This window comes from Colletotrichum fructicola (genome assembly GCF_000319635.2).
Source record: "Colletotrichum fructicola Nara gc5 chromosome Unknown KSG_Nara_v1_contig10, whole genome shotgun sequence".
NCBI classification, from domain to species: domain Eukaryota; kingdom Fungi; phylum Ascomycota; class Sordariomycetes; order Glomerellales; family Glomerellaceae; genus Colletotrichum; species Colletotrichum fructicola.
Genome location: NW_027094060.1, coordinates 1 through 20,219, shown reverse-complemented (window position 1 = coordinate 20,219; position 20,219 = coordinate 1). Strand labels below are relative to the sequence as shown.

General features: G+C 49.6%; 2 protein-coding genes across 2 annotated transcripts; one reads left to right on the top strand and one right to left on the bottom strand.

Annotated features, from left to right (window-relative positions):
• Positions 1-3,296: 3,296 nt before the first annotated feature.
• CGGC5_v015515 (uncharacterized protein) lies at positions 3,297-4,212 on the bottom strand (the record flags this gene model as incomplete). The annotated part of the gene is made up of 2 exons (XM_066153280.1): positions 3,297-3,311; positions 3,412-4,212. The coding sequence occupies 2 exons, from the start codon at positions 4,210-4,212 to the stop codon at positions 3,297-3,299; spliced, it is 816 nt and encodes a 271-aa protein (XP_066007109.1).
• A 1,235-nt stretch (positions 4,213-5,447) lies between these two features.
• Positions 5,448-10,723, top strand: CGGC5_v015514 (Bloom syndrome protein-like protein; the record flags this gene model as incomplete). The annotated part of the gene is made up of 5 exons (XM_066153279.1): positions 5,448-5,472; positions 5,606-5,661; positions 5,732-5,739; positions 5,905-5,922; positions 5,977-10,723. The coding sequence occupies 5 exons, from the start codon at positions 5,448-5,450 to the stop codon at positions 10,721-10,723; spliced, it is 4,854 nt and encodes a 1,617-aa protein (XP_066007110.1).
• Between the last annotated feature and the right edge of the window lie 9,496 nt (positions 10,724-20,219).

The window sequence follows — 20,219 nt, the reverse complement described above, 5'->3', positions numbered from 1 at the left end:
GCATCTCGAAGGAGGCTACTAGTGGGCGTAGTCTTCCAGACGGGTAGGATAGCCCTTGCTGCTGCTGTCATAACCTTCTCTACCCTCTTTACTAAGCCCTTCTGCCTTGTACTAATAGTAGCTGCCTGGTTATTAGCACTGCTGCTAGTAGCAGTAGTGCTGCTGTTTCTGGCTGGTCTCTTTAAACCTGCATACCAGGTCTCAGCTCCGTATAGGGCGGTTGGGAGGACACAGGCAATAACAGCTTGGCGGGCAGCAGCAGCTGGGAGCCCCCCTTTGGTGTTTGATAGATGGCGTAGGAACTGGGCTACCTTCTTTGCTGCTGCTACCTTTGTATCGACGTGGTGCCGGAAGGTGAGTTTCTTATCAAACCAGACCCCTAGCCATCGTATAGGCTTAGTTGAGGCCTTGATAGTTAGGTCCTTTGCCTGTATCTCTGGTAGGTCTTCCCTCTGCTTATGTTTCCTGCTGAAGTGGATTGCTTCACACTTAGCTGGGTCAAACGCAACCTTATTATCAATACCCCAGTTGAGGATCTGAGTTATCTCCTGGCCAAGGGCTGCAGAGTTTCCCTCTAGAGAAGGGCTAGTAGCCAGCAGGCCTATGTCATCTGCATAGCCGAACCGTAGCTTCTGGTTATCAGCTAGGATATCAGCTACATAGAGCAGAAAAAGGATAGGGGATAGCGGAGAGCCCTGAGGGAGCCCACAGGATAGGGGGAAGTCCTCTGTAGTAGTCTCCTCTAGCCTGACTCGGGCGGTCCGGCTAGAAGCAAAGGTAAATATCAGCCTAATCAGACTACTGGGCCAGCCTTGCTGTCGTAGCCTAAGAATAAGTCGATTTCGTAGAACAGAGTCAAAAGCCCCCTTAACATCCATTGTTGCTAGAGTTGCGGTAAGCCCTAAGTCTAGAGCCCTTTCGATCTCATGGGTTAGACAGGTTGTTAGGTCGACTGCAGCCCTCCCTGGCAATGCCCCAACCTGCTGTGGGCTAGCAACCCCTTCCAGAATGGTGAGATATGCCATTCTCTTTGCTATCAGTCGCTCTAAGCCCTTGCCTAGGCAGGATAAGAGGGCTATTGGCCGCCAGGATCCAGCCTTTGAGAAGTCTGTTTTCCCCGGCTTCTGGATCATAACTACCTCTGCTTTTCGGAAAGTCCTAGGGAAGTAGCCTATGCGGACACAGGCTTGGAAAAGCTGCTGTACCGGTGTAGCTATTAGGCCCCAAATAGATTGTAGTAACTTAGTAGTGATCCCATCAATCCCAGGGGTTGTAGCCTTTGTGAGAGTAGCCTGGCGTACTTCCTCTATGCTGACTATGTGCTGCCAGGGTATTAGACGCCTTGCAACTATAGGAACAGTGAACGGGTTCCCAGGTAGGTCGTCTGCAGCATCAAATCTCTCTAATAAGGCCTTCCGCAGGGCTTGGGCCTTATTGTAACTGTTGTTGATAGCCTGTCCATCCACTATTAGAGGTGGGGCCTTGATAGCTAGCCCAGACTTACGCCAGCTTAGTATCTGGTATAAGTTCTGGTTAGACCCAGCCTCCTCAATCTTAGCAGCCCAGTAGGCGCGTTTTGCCTTCCTGACTATAGTCAGAAAGGCCTTCTGCTCCTCTAGGATAGGCAGTGGTATTACTAGCCCAGGTTCTTGGGCTTGTCGTCGCCTAGCCTCAATAGCTGCTCGATGGGCCTCTGAACACTCTTCTGTCCACCAGGGGGCTCCCCTGCCCTGGTTAGTCCGTCTCTTCCCTACTGCTTCTATAGCTGTAGAGAGGAGGCTGACTAGTTGGGTAGCTAGAGAGTCTATTTCTGCTGGAGTAGGTGTATCCCCTAGGGTAGGTAGGGCTGGGATCCCCAGCTTAACTAGGTCAGCTAGCCGGAGTATAGCTGAGTCTGGGACTGTAGGGTGGCTAGTCTGACGCCTCTGTTCCTGGGCCTTGCTTATCGGTATAATGGTCGTAATAGCTTGATGATCAGCCCCTGGGTGTATATGTGGGCTAATATAGGCCTCAGCAAAGGGGATGTTTGAGAAGGTTAGGTCGAGGGTGTGCCCATAAGTGTGGGTAGCAGCTCCAACCTCCCCAATAAACTCAAGATCGTGGCCTTCAGCCCATTCCGCGATGTCGTCTCCCCGGTTCCGGCTTCGGGAGCCAGGTTCCCAGTATGAGCAGTGCGCGTTAAAGTCCCCAGCTATAAGAGCTCCTGCTGGCGGTTGATAGCCTAGGAGGGTACTTGTTGTATGGTTTATAGGCTCGCCTGGTGGCCTATAGACGTTTATGATAGTGAAGTTGCCAACCTTAACCCATAGGATATCCCTTGATTGGGTAGGTCTTTGTTGTTGTATCTGCAGCCTTAGACCTTTACGTGTATAGGTCATAACCCTAGGCCTTGTGTCCCTGCTGTTCCAGAAGTCTATTGGCACATATGAGTTATAACCTGGGTGTGTGTTAATTTGCATCTTATCTCTATAGCCTATCCAGGGTTCCTGGATCAGTACTATATCGATCTGATCTGCCCAGCAGAGCTCTAGGAGAGCTGTGTGAGCTGGACTTATCTTCCCCACGTTACACTGGGCGACCCGTAGTACCCGTGGGGTAGCCGTTCTGAGCCTACTGCTCTGAGTCGAGGTCGAGGTGGGTATAGGCATTAATAACGTTATAGTCAGGCTTCTGTGCTACCCTCTGGCTTCTGCTGCTGCTTGGAAGCGGGCGGATAGGGCGGTTAGTTAGGGGGAGGGCATCAGAGTCCTCAGTTTCATCCTCATCCATACTGCTGCTGCTTCTAGCCATGCTAGCAGTATCTGCAACAACAATTGAGTCTTGTGTAGGTGTGGGGGGGCGAGGGCGCTTTGATGACAGCTGTTGCCTCTGTGTAGCGCTTAGCCTAGCCTTAGCTTGTTGTGTGCTTCCTGGGGGGCAGGTCTGACTAGTAGAGAGGTTCTTGGTTGCTTCCTCTCCAGCTTTTCTGATCCCTCGCAGTTCCTTCTGAGTTGGGATAGTGAGGCTCCCATTCACTAGTAAAGGTCTAGCTGGGCAGTCTGTATGGCTTGATGGGAAGGGCCCATAGCAGTTAGCACACTTAGATCTGGCTAGGCATAGCCCAGCCTCATGAGTATCTAAGGGCTTGCCGCAGTTCTCACAGAGGGCTTGCCTGGTGCAAAAGCGGTTTGAGTGAAAGCCCTGGCAGCCAGGAGAGTGTCGCTTAGGGGTATGCTTCCTTGGGGGAAGCAGACGGGCAGGGCCTGACTGGCCAAACAGGCGGAAGCCTTCCTTAACCTCTTGAGGGAGGGCAATAATCAGGCTTTGCGTGGCTGTAGCTAGGTTAGGGCTATCTCGGGTTGGGCGCCAGGAGAGAAGTCTTTGCTTTGTCCTTAGAAGGACCTCCTCCTCTATTTCAGATTCTAAGCCTACCCTACTACCATCAAGGCTTGTGAAGTAGAGGGGGCAGAATGGGATGTTGTACTGATACCACTTTGTAGGCACCTCCACCTTTTCAGCTGTGAGACAGTTCTTGATCTCAGGGGCCCTCTGGAGGAGTAGGGCCTGGATTTCCTTATTCTGGGGCCGGAGTGAGAAGCCTGTAGCAGTATGGCGGACCTCAACTAGGTCTTGCGGCTGTAGGTTGAGCTCCTTTGTTACTACCATCTTGACTGAGTGGGGGGCTAGGGTTCTGGACGTAGGGATATGTTCTGCAGGGAGCCGAACTAGTAGGCGGAGGTCCTGGGTCTGTTTTGGTTTGTTTGCGTTGTTGGTGGCCTGCCGGCCTGTTGTTCGGTTCGGCCTGGGGCCGGGGCCGGGGCCGGAGAGGGGTCCACCTGTAGTGGGGCCTCCGACGGCCTGGGCGTATGTTTTTCCGGGGCCGGGGATAGGGGTGGGTCCAGAAATTTCTGAGGTTGCAAATCTGGCAAAAGAGTTGATAAGGTCCTGGGCTGTAGCCTTCAGACGTGCTGGAGCCGTCCCAATGAGGGCATCTAGACCTTTTGCGAGGAGGTCCAGGGCCTCATCTTGGAGGGCCCGGCCTTCCCGGGCTTGCTGAAGGGCGGCAGTGGCCGTTCGTGGCCCTCTTCCCAGGGGCCGGATAGGGGGGGGCGTGAGGCCCCTCGGGCGCGGGGGTAGGGAGGTAGGGGGGGGAGGGGTCTTCGGCAGGTTATGCATAGAGAGTAGGAGGCCGTTAGGGCCCTGCGAGGGGCCCGCGGCTGGCTGTGAGGCCATCGCGGGCGAGGGTTCTGGTCGTGGGGGGTAGATTTGGTGGTGTTAGTGTTAGGGTGGCGGACCCAGCGCGGCACTAACAGTGGGTGCCGGTGGGGTGGTATGTAGGAGGGAAGTGATGTTGTGCCGGAACGCGTCGAGATACGGCCATCCGTGTACAGCCATTGGCCCGACCCGTCCAGAGCCCCACCCGTCACCCCCAGCCCGACTCGGAAATCTCGACGCGTTCCCTAGGGTCTCTGATTGGCCGGCATTGACTTCAGTGTCTCCACCATCAATTGAAATCTCGACGCGTTCCGAAATAGAACCCTGACCCTAACCCTAACCCTACTCAGTTATTCCATGCCGGAACGCGTCGAGATACGGCCGTCCGTGTACAGCCATTGGTCCGACCCGTCCGGAGCCCCACCCGTCACCCCCTGCCCGACTTGGAAATCTCGACGCGTTCCCTAGGGTCTCTGATTGGCCGGCATTGACTTCAGTGTCTCCACCTTCAATTGAAATCTCGACGCGTTCCGAAAGAGAACCCTGACCCTAACCCTAACCCTACTCAGTTATTCCATGCCGGAACGCGTCGAGATACGGCCGTCCGTGTACAGCCATTGGCCCGACTTGTCCGGAGCCCCACCCGTCACCCCCTGCCCGACTTGGAAATCTCGACGCGTTCCCTGGGTCCTCTGATTGGCCGGGATTGACTTCAGTGTCTCCACCTTCAATTGAAATCTCGACGCGTTCCGAAATGAAACCCTGACCCTAGCCCTAACCCTGACATCACGTCCACGATGAACTGATGTCGGGTTCATCAAGACGGCCAGCCAGATTAAAGTGGGCCCGCAGAGGCATAGGGTAGGGTTCATTGAAAATAGGGTAGTAGAGTTCATAGTGATTTTCAGCCCCAAAATAAACGAAAGTAGGATGCATCAAAAGCCATAATGTAGATCCAGTCAGAGGTATATTTTCAAAGGTGCTCGATGCATGTAAAAGGAGGATGTTACGACCCGATATGCAGGAATAACAGATAACCAACCCACTTAGGCAGCGGGCGGCTAGGACAGGACATTTGTACTGCAGGATCACGGGAACAACAGGGACTCACTCGGTAAACGGAAGAACTATGGTCCAAGTCACGTGACGATAAGATAACGATCATATTGGATCAATATGATCCAACACGACTTGGGGGCCGAACGATCATTCTGGATCAGAATGATCCAGATCGACCCAAGGTACAAAGGAACATGTTCGGAATTAGACTTGTATATAGTATGACCCTGAGCCTGGCTCATGGTCAGACTTCCATAGCTCTTCAGCAATCAACTTAGTATTCATCCTCACGGATACTCTCAGCTTACCTTCACTGCGACTTACTTGTTGAGCCTAAGACTGATCACCTTAGCCTCTGAAGACCGATCTACTACAGTCTACCACCTGCGACCCAGACCACGACCAAGTGTACTGTTATTACGTCTCAATCCCCAGCTTCTGTTAGCAGACCCTACTGTCGGATAGCTGACCGTAACAGAGGAACAGGTCGGTTTCGTATGAGGAGGAAATTGGGATGTTGTTGGTGATTGGGCGCGCACGGACCCATCGAGTTGGGAAGAGCGCGCCATCCAGCGAATCAGATAACACACCACCCAGCAGGAGAAGATGATTCAAGGGGGCAGGATGCAGAGACAGGTTAGAAGTAAATAGTTTCAGGAGGCAGGTAATGTTAGTATTTAGCATAGGAGGAAGCCATTTAACAAGCCATTAACAGCAGAATAGATTCATCATTATTCATCCCCCAGCACAAGTCATCCAAAGGCATTGCCGGGCCGAGCACGGATGGCACAATGATTGGCAGAAGGGGGGCAATGTGCGTAAGAGGGCCACGGTAGCAAGGGATTTACCGTGGACGACGGGGGTGCCGTGCCAGCGGTTTTTCCCATCGCGCGCCGGGAGCCGGTGGTTCGAGGTCGGGCGGGGGTTAGGGATGGCCGTTCAAAGCGAGCCACCAGAGCCGGGGACGGATAACACGGCGTGGTTCGTCGCGTTGCACGAGAACCAAGAGAAGCGGTTCGAGGCCGACGCGCGCGAGGAGGTTAGTATAGTAGACGAAAAGTTGGAGCCGAACGGGTGGTTATACCGCGTCGGGTGGACGAGGGATTTGGAAGGGTTGAACAAGACGCAGTTACAGGAGGCCACGCGACCGATCGAGGACGGCGAGGAGACGTTACGGTTCGTGTGGGCCGTGTTCAACAGCGTCGCGGACAAGGCGCGCGCGACGGCCGCACCGCACAAGGTCGGGCACGATGCGTTGTTCGAGGCGGAGCGGAAGGAAATCAGCCAGCAGCCGGTGCGGCCGTTCGACAACCGCATGGAGGACGACACGTGGCAGCGGTACAAGGAGGTTTGGCGCAAGATGGTGAGCATATGGTTCCGCATGGACGAGTGGCCGGAGCGCGAGCGGCCGCCGTACCGGTTCACCATGCGGCAGGGGTCGTTGTGGGATGCGTTCACCAGCCGTGTCGAGGCGGACGTCGGCAGCAGGCAGGCCGCGCAGGCGGAGGAGGTCGAGAGGATGTGTTTGGACGCCATCATCGCCATCATCGAGGACCCGTACAAGCAGAGCCAGAAGGAGAGCGCGATGATCGGCGCGTTGGCGGTGTTGGGCATCCGCGAGGACGGCGGGTGGCACCAGGCGACGGAGTACACGACGAATTATTCGGCCGTGATCAAGGTGGCCAAGATGTTCGTCGTGTACCAGGCGTGGTTGGAGCGGCAGGACGAGGTGGCGGAGTTGACGGCGACCAAAGGGGCCGAGGCGGCGTACGAGGAGGCCAGCAGCGTGTTCCATTTGGTGCGCGACAAGGTGCGGCGGTTCATGACGCGGATGCCCGGGCGGCCGGACGACGAGCCCAGGGCGATGAATTGGATTTACGACGCGCGCACGTACGGGATGCACATCCGGTTCAACACGGTGGCGCCGGGGATGGTGGATTGGAGCGGCGACCGGATATCGTTCCGACGGGTGCAGGTGCGGGTGTGCGAGTTGGCCGAGATGTTCCACGGGTTAGCGCAGGAGGCGCGGTCGTTGTTGGCGCAGTTGGCGGTGGTGGATGGGGATGGGGACAGGGATAATGAGCACGGCGATGAGCATGGCGATGGGTATGGAGGCCGATCAGCGTTGGCAGCAGCGTTGCCCGCCATCAGGTGGGAGAGCATGCACGACGACCACAGCCAGGACCGGCCGGGGTATTCGTTTTTACACGATGACCGCAACGAGGCGTGGGTGGGCAAGGGGAAGGGGTGGATCGCACGGCGCATCGCAGAGTCGGAGGCACGGCGGCGGGCGTGGTTAGACCCGACGCGAGGGACGGCGGCGGCGGCGGCGGCAGTGGCAGCAGCAGGAGAGGCGGAGGAGGCCACGTCCAACCACAGCAATAGTCACCACCCGTACCGCGAGAGGACGGAGGAGGCCACGTCCAACCGCAGCAATAGTCACCACCCATACCGCGAGAGGACGGTGCAGGCATACAGACAAGCGTTGGAATCGTTCCGGGAGCGGTTGTGGATGTTGATGCACATGGTGGCAGGGCAGCCGGCGCGGGCGCCCGAGTTAGCAGGAATCAGACACAGCAACACGGCCAACGGCGGGGTCAGGAACGTGTTTGCACACGACAGCATGATTTGTTTCGTCACGTCGTATCATAAGAATTACCGCCAGACGGGGACGGCCAAGGTGATACACCGGTATTTGCCGCGCGAGGTCGGCGAGTTGTTGGTGTGGTATTTATGGTTGGTGTTGCCGTTTTGGCAGCAGGTAGGAGGCATCATCCATCAGACGGACCGGAAGAGCGCATTTTTATGGGCGGACGACGTGGTTGTAAGGGGCAGGGCGGCGGGCGAGGCGAGCCGTGATAACACCAGGGGCGACGAGCGCCGCAATAACACCAAGGACAACGACGCCCGTGACAACACCGAGGACGACGACGCCCGTGAGAACACCATCACAGACGAGAGCACCCCCGCCACCCCCGGCCGGGCCCCGTGGACGGACGAACGGTTGTGGACGTCAGACAAGGCAAGGCGGATCATGCAGCAGCACAGCGAGCGGTTGGTCGGCAGCAAGATCAACATCAGCGGGTGGCGGCACATGGCCGTCGCCATCGCCAACCGGTATTTGAACGAGGCGTTCGGGCGGGCAGACGACAGAAACAACGACAACGACGACAACGACGACGACGACGTGGGGGTCGAGGACAGCGCATTGGATTTGCAGGCCGGGCACGGCACGCACGTGGCGGGGATGATATACGGGCGGTTGTACCAGGAGGCACCGTTCGGCACGGCGGCATTGCGGGACAGGTTCCGGGCCGTCAGCCGGCAGTGGCACCGTTTGTTGGGGTTCGGGGCGGAGGACCGGGGCGGCGGGGCACCGACCAAGCGGCGGCGGACGGCGACGACGGCGGCGGACGAGGAGTTCGAGGGGCAGCGGCGGCGGCGGTTCACGCGGTTGCAGTTGGCCAACGCCGCCGCGCAGTTGCGGCAGATGATGGGGGACCCGCGGGCGGCGTTCCGCGGCCAGCAGGAGCGGGTGATCCGGTCGATCATGCGCGGCGACGACCCGATCGTGCAGGTGACGGGCACGGGCGGCGGCAAGAGTTTGTCGTTCATGTTGCCGGCGTATTGCGCACCGGACGGGGTGACGATCGTCGTGACGCCGTTGGTGGCGTTGCGCACCGACATGGACGCGCGGTGTTCGAGGTCGGGGTTGACGTCGACGACGTGGCGCGGCGGCGGGCGGGCCAACACGACGGCAGCAACGGTGGTGTTCGTGACGCCCGAGTCGGCCGTCACGCAGGGATTCCGGGATTTCGTCGGGCGGTTGCAGCGGCGGCAGCAGTTGGACCGGGTGGTGTTGGACGAGTGCCACGTCGTGTTGGACGGGTCGAGGGGGTTCCGGCCGGCGTTGCGGGCGTTGGGGCGGACGGTGCAGGAGTTCGGGGCGCAGTTGGTGTGTTTGACGGCGACGTTGCCGCCGGCGGAGGAGCGGGAGTTTTTCGCCGTGACGGGGATCCGGCCGGAGCGGGTGCGGGTGTTCCGCGAGGCGACGACGCGGAGGAATATCGGGTATGGGGTTGTCGTCGTTGCGTCAGGGTCAGGGGGTCGTGGTCGTGGTCGTGGGGCGGCAAGCCGCAGCCGCCGGGCAAAGTCAGGGTTAGGGTTATGGTCAGGTCAAGAAGGTGAGGACGGCGAGTTGAGCGCCGTCGAGGAGCGCGGTTGCCAGGAGGTCAGGGATTGGTTGCGGCAGCAGCCACGCGGCAAGGCGGTGGTGTACAGCAGCACGATCGAGGGCGTCGAGCGGATGGCCGAGGCGTTGGGGTGCGCGGCGTTCCACAGCAGCATCGGCAGCACGGAGGACAAGGCGTCGAGGTTGGAGGCGTGGAGGAGGGGCGACGGCGCCGATGGGGGCGTCATCGTGGCGACGAACGCGTTGGGGTTAGGCATCGACGTGCCGGACGTGCGGTTGGTGGTCCACGCGGGCATGCCGCGGCGGTTACGGGATTTCGTCCAGGAGAGCGGGCGTGCCGGGCGAGACGGCCAGCCAAGCCGGTCGGTTGTTATATGCAGTAGGGCAGCCGTGGAGGAGGAGGAGAAAGAGAAGGAGGCAGGGGAGGCAGCGAAAGATGGGAGGGCAGCCGGAGGGGGATGGGAGGTGTCGACGAGGACATACATCAGGGGAGAGGTATGCCGGCGGATCGTGTTGGACGAGGTCATGGACGGGCGGACGGACCGTTCAGGATGCGAGGAGGGTGAAGAGGCATGCGACATGTGCCAGCAGAGGGCGTCGGAGGTGATGTGGGCAGATGACGGGGACGGACATGGAGCCAGAGACGAAGAGATCAGGGCCGCGTTCGAGACCAGTCAGCAAGCCAGGCAGTTCCGCCGGTGGCAGGCCAGGGCAGAGCGTTCAGGGTTAGGGGAGGAGGGGGAGACGTTCAAGCAGCAGTTGGCGCGATGGGCGGGACGGTGCACGTATTGCGGGATACGCCGGAGAGAGAGCGACGGGCACACGTTGGACGATTGCCCAGGCCGCGGGGAGCAGGCGTGGGGGTGGACGGCGCAGTACAGGAGGCAGATGGAGGAGGCCATGTTCGACGGACGGAGGATGGAGAATTTCAGCAGTTGTTTCCATTGCGGATTGCCGCAGGGTTGGTGTCAGCGATGGGAGCCGTTGGGCGAGGACGGCGGGCGGTTCAGGGAGGTCGAGGGCGGTTCATGCCAGTACCAAGGGTTGATGGTTGCGATGTTCGCCGTCGCAACAATCGGTGTAGGGTCGAGGGTGTACGAGGAGACGGTGAGGGCGATGCGTAGGGCGGACGGTTTAGAGGAGTGGGCGTCAAGCGAGAAGGAGGTGTACGAGTGGTTAGGGCAGATGATCCAATGGGGAGGGGTGCAGTCAAGCAAGTTGTGCCGTTTGACGAGTCAGTTGTGGCAGAGGGCAGTGGAGGGGGTAGCAGACGGGTGAGAGGGGGCAGGGTAAAGCCGGCGAGTAAGGGTAGTATATAAGAGTATTGTAGTTAGACAGTAAGGGGTAGAGAAGTAGAGCAGGGAAGCACAATAGCAAACGGAGTATCAAACGTTTTCACACAGGATAAGTTCGCATAACAAGTGAGGGCAGAAAGAAGACAGCAAAGAGTGACGGAGGGGACATAGGGTTAGTAAGGGGAAGGAAGAGGATAATCAGAGGAGCAGGGTTAGTAAAGGTGAGGAAGGGAAGAATACGAAGGGCGGGATAGAAATATAAAAGGGATGTAGAATAGAAAGTCACGAGGAGCGGAGGAGCAGGGGAAGGATTCAAACATAATATAGCAAAGAGGCAGTGTTAGATATTTCAGGGGCCAGTATCAGAAATAGATAGTAAGTTGAAAAGAAGATAGAGGACAACAGAGGACGATAGGGATCGATGAAGGTCGATGGAGGTCGATGGAGGGCGATGAAGGAAGATTTCAGTCAATAAGGCAGAACGGGGATTCACAGAGAGGAGAGAGTGTGGATAAGGAAATTCAGAGTTAGTAAAGAGACGGGGGAATCAGTAAGGAAACGGAAATAAACACAACAAGTTAGTAAAGAAGGAGGCAGATTTATTTATCAATAAGTAGATATATGAGGCGTAAGTAGATAGAGCAGGGTTAAAAGAAGGGAAAAAGGTCAGAGTCATAGACGAAGGAAAAGGTTAGGGATAGATGGAAGAAAAGGGTCAAGGACAGCGCAGAGATGTCAGTCAAAAGAGCGGAAAAATGTAGTGTACGTACGTAATAGGGCAATAAAGTGCACAGCCGGGTTCAAAGCATTTTCCAAAGGTTAAATCGCATTCAGTTCGTACACATCACAAAGAAGGAAGATGACACAGTGTATATATACCAGATATATAGAGTATAAGAAAAAACAACAAAATGAAAAGGAGAAGAGAAAGGAAAGAGGAGAAAGACATAAAGGTAGAGGATAGGAGGTTGAGAGCAGATGCAGACGATATATCAAACAGAATGAGGGCAGAGGCATACCAATAAGAAGGAGCAAAGAGACAGAACATCCACACATATATAGAACGTAGTATAAGTAAGTTAAGGTAGGATAGATGGAGATAACCATCCAAGTCAGGGTTATACATTGAAGATCGTCAGATTGTATAGTTATATATACAATCACATAACGATAAGCGTATAAGCACAAACGCCAAGATAATCATAATCATCCGGGAAATACAACAGGGACATCAGTATAATGCCAAAAGAAGATTGAATATAACAGAGTAATAAGAGGAAATTTAGGTTAGGATATTATCAAAAGATGCACAGTTGTATACAAAATCATCAGTAAGGCGATATTCAAAAGGAAAAGAGCAAAATCAGTTTATATATAATTTAACATAAGGTTCAGAAGAAGCAATACCAAGCCAGAGAGGACGTCAAAATAGAATAATAATAGTATAGTTCAAAGGTCGATTTTTGATGCGCATTTCAAGGTTATGATAGTTATTAAGAGAATGATAGGCAGGTTAGGGTTATATCAGAAAACACAGGCAGCAAAGAGAATATATAGTCCACATATGACGAAGGGTTCATGATACCACGACACACAGCAGATAATAACAGTAGAAAGATAAGCAGAACAAAGTATAAGGCATTTCCACATCACAAGGTTTAATGTTACACAGGAGGTGAAGAAAGAAGATTGACGGGAGAGTTGAAAAGTCCAGAGGCAGGCAGAAGGAGAGAGTAGGAGGGAGAGCAAGAGGTCCAACAGAGCAAGAGAGACCAAGCAGGTAAAAAGGGTTAGGAGATACATATCAAGGTTACATAATACAGGACAGCCAGAATAGCGGTATAAGATTTTAGGGTTAGGGTGGAAGTACAGTTCACAATTTCCACAGTTGGATAATAAGCCAGGGTTAAATAAAAGGTAGAGTAATAGGGTGAAGCAGGTAAAAAGTTAAGAAAGAAGGAGTGAGATGATGGAGGTAGCAACAGAAGAAAGGAATTTCAACAGTGAATGAAGGGATAAAGACGACGCAGATAAGGGAGTCCACAGATGAAGACCATAATGACATAGGAGTAGCAGGGATAGCGAGGAGGGGGAAGAGAATTTGGGTTACGAAGGAAGGTTTCAGAGTAGCCAGTCAGAAGTGATTTTAGAACGGAGGAAATCAAGTGGAGAGAGGGAGGTTTTTAGGGTCATGAATAAACACAGAGCCGTTAAGACGAGGAGATGAGCAAGACAAAGAAGTTACATATAGCAGGTCACGTTATATATTGGTAAGTTTACGTTCAACATGGACGGAAGAGTTAAAGAAAGAGGAGAGAGAGAGAAGGGTAGGATTATCGCAAGAGGGGCAGGTAGAGACGGACAAAAGAAACAGGTCAAGGTCAGAGCAGGAGGAGGTAGTCAGGGATAGATAAGAGGAAAGGGTTAGGGATAGATTTTAGGGTTATTAAGAAACAGAAGGTCAGGGTTATGACGGTAGAGGGAGAGAGAAGGGGCAGATGAAAGAAAAAGGTTAGGAGCAGGGCAGAAGGGGATAATTAGAGGTAGATAAAAAAAGAAGGTTAGGGATAGATGGAGGGAAGAGGTTAGGGACAGATGAGAGAAAAGGTTAGGGACAGGCGAAAGAAGGTAGTTAGGGACAGAGCAGAGAGAGATATTCAGGGACAGATGGAAGCAAAAGGTTAGGGACAGATGAGAGAAAAGGTTAGGGACAGGCGAAAGAAGGTAGTTAGGGACAGATGAAAGGGAAAGTTAAGGCATTGAACAGCCCAACAAGGATATTAGGAGTAGAGGTTGAGGGATGAGATGGAAAAACAGGGCAGAGGGTTAAGGATAGAGTGGGAGGAGAAGAAGGGGAGGAGGAGGGAGAGAATGAAGGATATTTTTCGGGTCAGGGTCGCCAGGCAGAAGGAGTTTTGGGATGGAGGAAAGGATGTGGAGATGGAGAGGGTTAGTAGGGGAAAAGAAAAAAAAGCCAAAACAAAGAAACAGAAAAAACAGAAAAAACAAAAACCAAAAGGGTTCAGTTGCCAGGGTAGGTAAGACGGGGAAGTAAGTGAGAGGAATGATTCATTCAGCGGGTAAGGTAATTTATTCACAAGTCCAAGTCCAACATAAACAGGGGGGGTTAGAGAAAGAGGGGAGGGGAGGTAGGGGTTATCGCAGGAGGAGCGAGTCGGGGATGGAGGAGAGACAAAGGTGGGGGTTTAGGGTTAGAGGAGATGGTCAGGAACAGACGAGGGAGACGGGTCGGGACAGAGGGTTGAAAAGGTTAGGGATAGGTGAGAGAAAAGGGTCAGGGTCAGATAAAAGAAAAAGGGAAGGGATAGATGAAGGAAAAAGGGTGGGGACAGGGCAGAGGGGAATAGTGGGGAATAGATGGGAAGAAAAGGTCAAGGATAAGAGGCGAATTTGGAGGGTTCATTCAGATGAGAGTCGGTTTGGGTTAGTACAAGGGGAAGGGTAGGCAAAGAGTTCCAGTCAAAAGAGTTTAGGACAAGTGGAGTGAGGGGAATAATAGAGTTTAGGGTGAAGGCAGATATTAAGAGAGGAGAGGAAATTCAACGGTGAACAGAGGGATGAAGACAACAGAGGTTATGTAGAATGCGTCGGAAGATAACGGAGTTTAGGGATAAGACGATAATGATACAGGAGTAGTAGAGATAGCGATGAGGGGGAAGAGAATAAGGGATGATAAGGGAAGGTTTCAGAGTTACGGGTCAGAAGGAATTTTAGAAGAGAGGAAATAAGGTAGAGAGAGGTAGGGAGCAAAAAAGATCAATTCACAAAGAAGTCAAGATGAGGAGTTGAGTGAGAGAGGCAAGTGATATAGCAGGTTAGGTTATTTATTCGTAAGTTCACGTTTGAATACAGACAGAAGAGTTAAGCAAAAGGGAGAAAGGGAAGGTTAGAGTTGTTATAGAAGGAGTAGGTAGAAATAGGTAAAAGAAAAGGGTTAAGGTTCGGGCAGGAGGAAGTAGGTCGGAATAGGTAAGAGGAAAAGGTTAGAGATAGACAAGGAAAATTAGAAACAAAGGGTTAGGGTTAAAAAAGTAGAGGGATTGGGGAGGGGATAGAGAAAAGAAAAAGGTTAGGGATAGATAGGAAAGATTAGAAACAAAAGGTTGGGGTTATAAAAATAGAGGGGGGGAGCAGAAGGGTTAGGGTTATAATTGAATATGAAGAGGAGAGGGGTATAGGGAAGGGACAGATGGGGAAGAAAGGTTAGGGATAGGGCAGAGAGAAAGGATAGGGATTCATAAGAAAGATGAGAGACAAAAGGTTAGGGTTTTTTTGGGGTTAGGGTGAGAGCAGAAGGAAACAGTCACAATTCAATATAAAGAGGACAGGAGAGGAGATAAATAGGGAGGAAAGGTTAGGGATAGGTAGGAGGAAAAGGGTAGAGATGGAGCGGAGGGAACGGTGAGAATGAAATGGAAAGAAAACGTTACAGATGGAAGAGAAGTATTTAGCGTTAATCCAGATAGAGGTCGTCAGGAACAGATAAGAGGAGAGGTCAGGGATAGACGAGGGTAGGGTTATAAGCGTAGAGGGAGAGAGCAGGAGGAAAGATTTATAATTAAATATAAAGAGAAGAGGGATTCGGGATAGGTAGAGGGAAAAGGTTTAGGGTTAGATAGAAAAAAGAAAAAGGAAAAGGTTAAGATAGAGCAGAGGAAATAGTGATAATTAAATATAAAGAAAATATTAGTTAGGGTTAGATAGAAAAAAGAAAAAAGAAAAAGGTTAAAATAGAGCAGAGGAAATAGCAGTGATCAAGTACGAAGGAAATGGTAAAGATAGAACAGAAGTATTTAGCGTTCATTCAGAGAAAGGTGATTCATAATAAATATAAGGGAAAGAGTAAGGAAGAGATTCAGTCAAAGGAGCATGAGGAGAAGGGCAAAAGTTCAAAACAAACAAAGCAATAGAAAATAGAAATAGCAGTCAAATGGAAGAGGAAAAGAAAGAAACAAAAGCAGAACGAAAACAGGTTAACAGGTAGAAGAGTTAAGAGGAGGAAGGAAGGAAGCAAAATAATAAACAAAGAAGGAAGCAAAGTGATTACATGATAAGTTCACGTCAAATATGGACAGAAGAGTTAGAGAAAAAGTAGAGATAAGACAAAGGTTCAAGAAAGATAAAAGCAAAGGGTTAGGGATAGATGCAGAAGGAAGAGATAGAAGGTCAGGGTTATAATAGAGAGACAGGGTTAAGGACGGAGAAAAGAACAAGGTTAGGGACAGATGAAGGGAAAAGGTTAGGGATAGAGCAGAGGGGATAGTTAGGGTTAGATATGAAGAAAACGTTAAGGATAGAACAGACGTATTTAGCGTCAATCCAGAGGGATAAAGATGGTTTAGAATGAACATAAGGGAAAGAGTAAGGAAGAGGGCAAAGGTTGAGAAGAAATAAAGTGGTTAACATGACAAAGTAAATAGTATAGTTTACGCAGACATAATTACACAGCAAAACGCATAAGACATATAAGAGTAGGAGAATAGGATGGAAGCAAGAGAGGCAGGTGTTAGGGTTAGGGAGTATATTTCAGAGAGAGGGGCGGTTTTATGGTTTAGAAGATAGGGATAGGAGTTAAGGAAAGCAAAAAAAAAGAAAAGGGAAAAATAAAATCAAAAAGAAAAGAAGAAAGAAAAACAGGTTAATAGGTGGAGGAGTTGAGAGGGGGAAAGGGATAAGGATAAGCAAAAAAAGGAACAAAGAAGGAGGAAAAGGGATTAAATGACAAGTTCAGGTTCGATATAGGCAGGAGGGATGGGGAGAAGGTAGAGATAAAAGGTCAGGTTGGTGGCAGGGGGGACAGGGGTGGAGATAGATGTAAGAAAAAGGTAAGATATAGAGCAGAAGGAGATAGTTAGGGGTAGATAAAAGCAAAGGGTTAGGGACAGATGAAAGGAAAAGGTTAGGGACAGATGAAGGGAAAAGGTTAGGGAGAGAAAAGGAAAAGGTTAGGGATAGAGAAAGGAAAAGGGTTAGGGGTAGAGAAAGAAGATAGAAATACAGGTAAGGGATAGATGAGAAATAAAAGGTTAGGGACACATAGAATGAAATAGGCAGGGGCGGACAGAGTTAGGGTTAGAGATAAAATCAAACAAACAGGTTCGGGATAGATGGAGGGAAAAGATTAGTAACAGTTAAAAGAAAAAGGGCAGGGAAAGGGCGGGGAGGTCAAGTCAAAAGAGCAGGAAAACAAGGTATACATACATAACAGGGTAATACAGTAAACAGTCAGGTTAGAAGCATTTCCACAAGGTGAAACAGCATTCAGTTCGTACACATCACAGAGGAGGAAGAGGATATAGTATATATACCAAATAGTTTTACAGAGGTTAGAGTGATATAGAAGGTATAAGAATAATAAAAGAAGAAATAAACAATTGATGAGAAGAAGAGAAAAGAAAAAAGGGGGAAAAGGGGGGGGAAGCGAAAGCACAAAGGTAAAGATGGAAGGTTTTAAGCAAATATAGACGGTATATCAATACGAAGCCAGAGGCATGTAAATAAAAAGGAGCAAAGAGAGGGAACATTCACACAGGAATAGAGCGTAATATAAGTAGGTTAAGGTAAGATAGATAGAGATAACCGTCCGAAGTGAGAGTTATTCGTTAAAGATGGTTAGGATTAAGGATTACATATGGAATAAATAACGATGAGGGTATCAACACAGACGCCAAGGTAATAATGATCATTCGGGAAATATAATAGGGATATTCAACAGGGGGCCAAAAGGAGATAAGCATCCCAGAATAAAGAAAAGAAGAACAATAACAAAGATGTAATTTTTAGGTTCGTAGTGATACATAAGATAGATAGACGTTTTATTCATTAGTAAGGCAATATCCATAATACAAACACAAGAGCCGGTTCATATATAGTTACATACAGAGTTAAGAGAAAGCAAAGTCAAGCGGGGAGGAGGAGGTCAATATAAGATAACAGGAGTATAGTTCAAGATATAATCAGGGTTTATATATTTCAAGGTTATAGTATAAATCAATAAAACATAAGCAGAATGCAGGTTTTATTACAGGGTTCAAGCATCAAATAACATACAGGTCATGTATCAAGAAGTGATTCGTAATGCCATCAAGGGTTACACACAATCACAGTAGTAGGATAGATGCAATGGGGCATAAGGCATTTTACCACCATAAGGGTTAATATTATAGGGGAGTTAAAGAGGGGATAGTAACAGAGGGAATAAGCAGTCAAGAAGCAGCCAGAAGGAGAGAGTTAGAGGAAAAGTAAGAGGTATAATATAGAAAGAAATAGTAAGTAGGTAAGGAGACCAGGGATTTTAGACCCAGAGTGATATAGTACAAAAGGTCCAGATAAGCAGTAGAGAAGGTAAACCAATATGTATAACATATAGACATAAGATTTTAGGGTTTTAGGTTAGTTTTAAGGTCAGATAACAAGTTAGTCAGAAAAGAAAGGCAGAATAATAGGAATAGGGTGAAGTAAGTAGAAAGTAAGAAGAGAGGTAGTAAGACAGTAAAGGTAGCAATAGTAGAAACAAAATTCCACAGTAAACAAAAGAGGTAAGCATAATAAGGTATGTTTAGGGTAAGGAGTGATATAGAATATAAGAAGAAAAGAAATAAAGATAAGTTAGTAAATAGGATAGTTAAGACGGGGAGATAGGAAGGCAAAGTAATTTATAGAGAAGGAGGGAAACATATTAATTTACATTTATTTACAAGTTCAAGTTATATATATAGAGGGGTAAGAGAGAAAGTAAAGACAAAAGGTTAAGGTTATACAAGACAAAAAGGGTAGGGTTATACAAAAGTTTTTAGGGTTAAGGTTAAATAAAAGAAAAAAGTTGGGGACAGATCAAAGAGAAAGGTTAGGGATAGACAAAAGGAAAGGGGTAGGGTCAGAGGACAAAGAGACAGTTAGGGACAGATAGATTTTAAAGGGTTAGGGACAGGTAAAAGAAAAAGGTTAGGGACAGAGGAAAGAGCAAGGTTAGGATTAGATAAGAAAATGTAGAGACGAAAGGGTTAGGATAATAGTAGAGGGAGAGGGGTAGGGATAAATGAAAGAAAAAGGGTAGGGTCAGAGCAAAAAAGAGATAGTTAGGGACGGAAGGAAAGGGTTAGGGTCAGAGTAGAAGGAGACAGTTAGGGACAGATGAAAGAAAAGGGTTAGGGATAGTGCAGAGAGATTAAGGTTAAGGTTAGTAACAGGGCAATATAGTGCACAGTCAAGTTCAAAGCATTTGCCCAAAGTGAAATAGCATTTAGTTCGTACCCATTAAGGAGAAGGGAGAGAATAAAGCATTTATACCAAATAGTTTTAAAGAGGATAGGGTAGTACATAGGGTATGCGGGAGGAAGAAAAAAAAAAGAGAAAGAAAAAAAACAACAAAACGAAAAGAGAGAGATGAAGGAAAAGAAACATAAAAGTAAGGATAAGAGGTTTAAAGTAGACACAGACGATGCATCAAATAGCATGAGGCCAGAGGTATATGAACAACAACAAGCGAAGAGGGGGGATATTCACACATATAAAAAACATGGTATAAGTAGCAAGGTAAGATAAAACAGATGGAGTTAACCGTCCAAAGTTAGGGTTATGTATTAGGGTTAATTAGAATCAAGGGTTAGATATGAAATAATACAATGATAAGGGTATAGACCCCAAAACAATAATAACCATCCAGGAAATGCAAAAGGAACGTCAGTTTAAAGCCAAAGGCAGAATAGTATAAAAGAGTAATAAGAGGAAATAGTAAGAAAGAAATAGTTAAAAGGTTCGAAGTTATATAGAACATATATATAGACATATCATCCATTAGTAAGGCCATATTAACAAGAGAAAAAAACAGAACCAGTTTAATATGATTCAACATTAAGTTCAGAGGAAGTAATATCAAGCCAGAGAGTACGTCAAGATAGAACAATAGCAGTATACAAGATGGTTTTCCATATATATTCCAAAGTTATTATAGTTATTATGAGAATAATTAGTAAGTAGCAGGTTACATTAGAGATATAAGTAGTAAAGACGATATAGTTTATGTATTAAGAAGTGTCCATAATACCATAGCACATAGTGTATAATCAGAGTAGTAGGATAGATAAGTAAAGGTACAAGGCATTTTGAGATCATATAGGTTCATATCGAAAGACAGATAAAGAAAGAAAAATAACAGAGGGAATCAGAAGGACCAAAGCAGCAATAAAAAAAGGAAAAGTAGAGTAATAAGGTAAAATAAGCAAAAGATTCAAAGAGAAAAAGTTAGGGTTAAGAGGTAGCAATAGAGGAAAAGAAATCCGACAGTAAATAAAAGGATTTTAACAATAGAGGTTATATAGAATGCGTTAAAAGATAAAGAAGTCCGCAGATCAGAACCATAAGAAGATAGGAGTAGCAAAAATAGCGAAGGGGGGGGGGGGGGGGGGGGGGGGGGGGGGGGGGGGGGGGGGGGGGGGGGGGGGGGGGGGGGGGGGGGG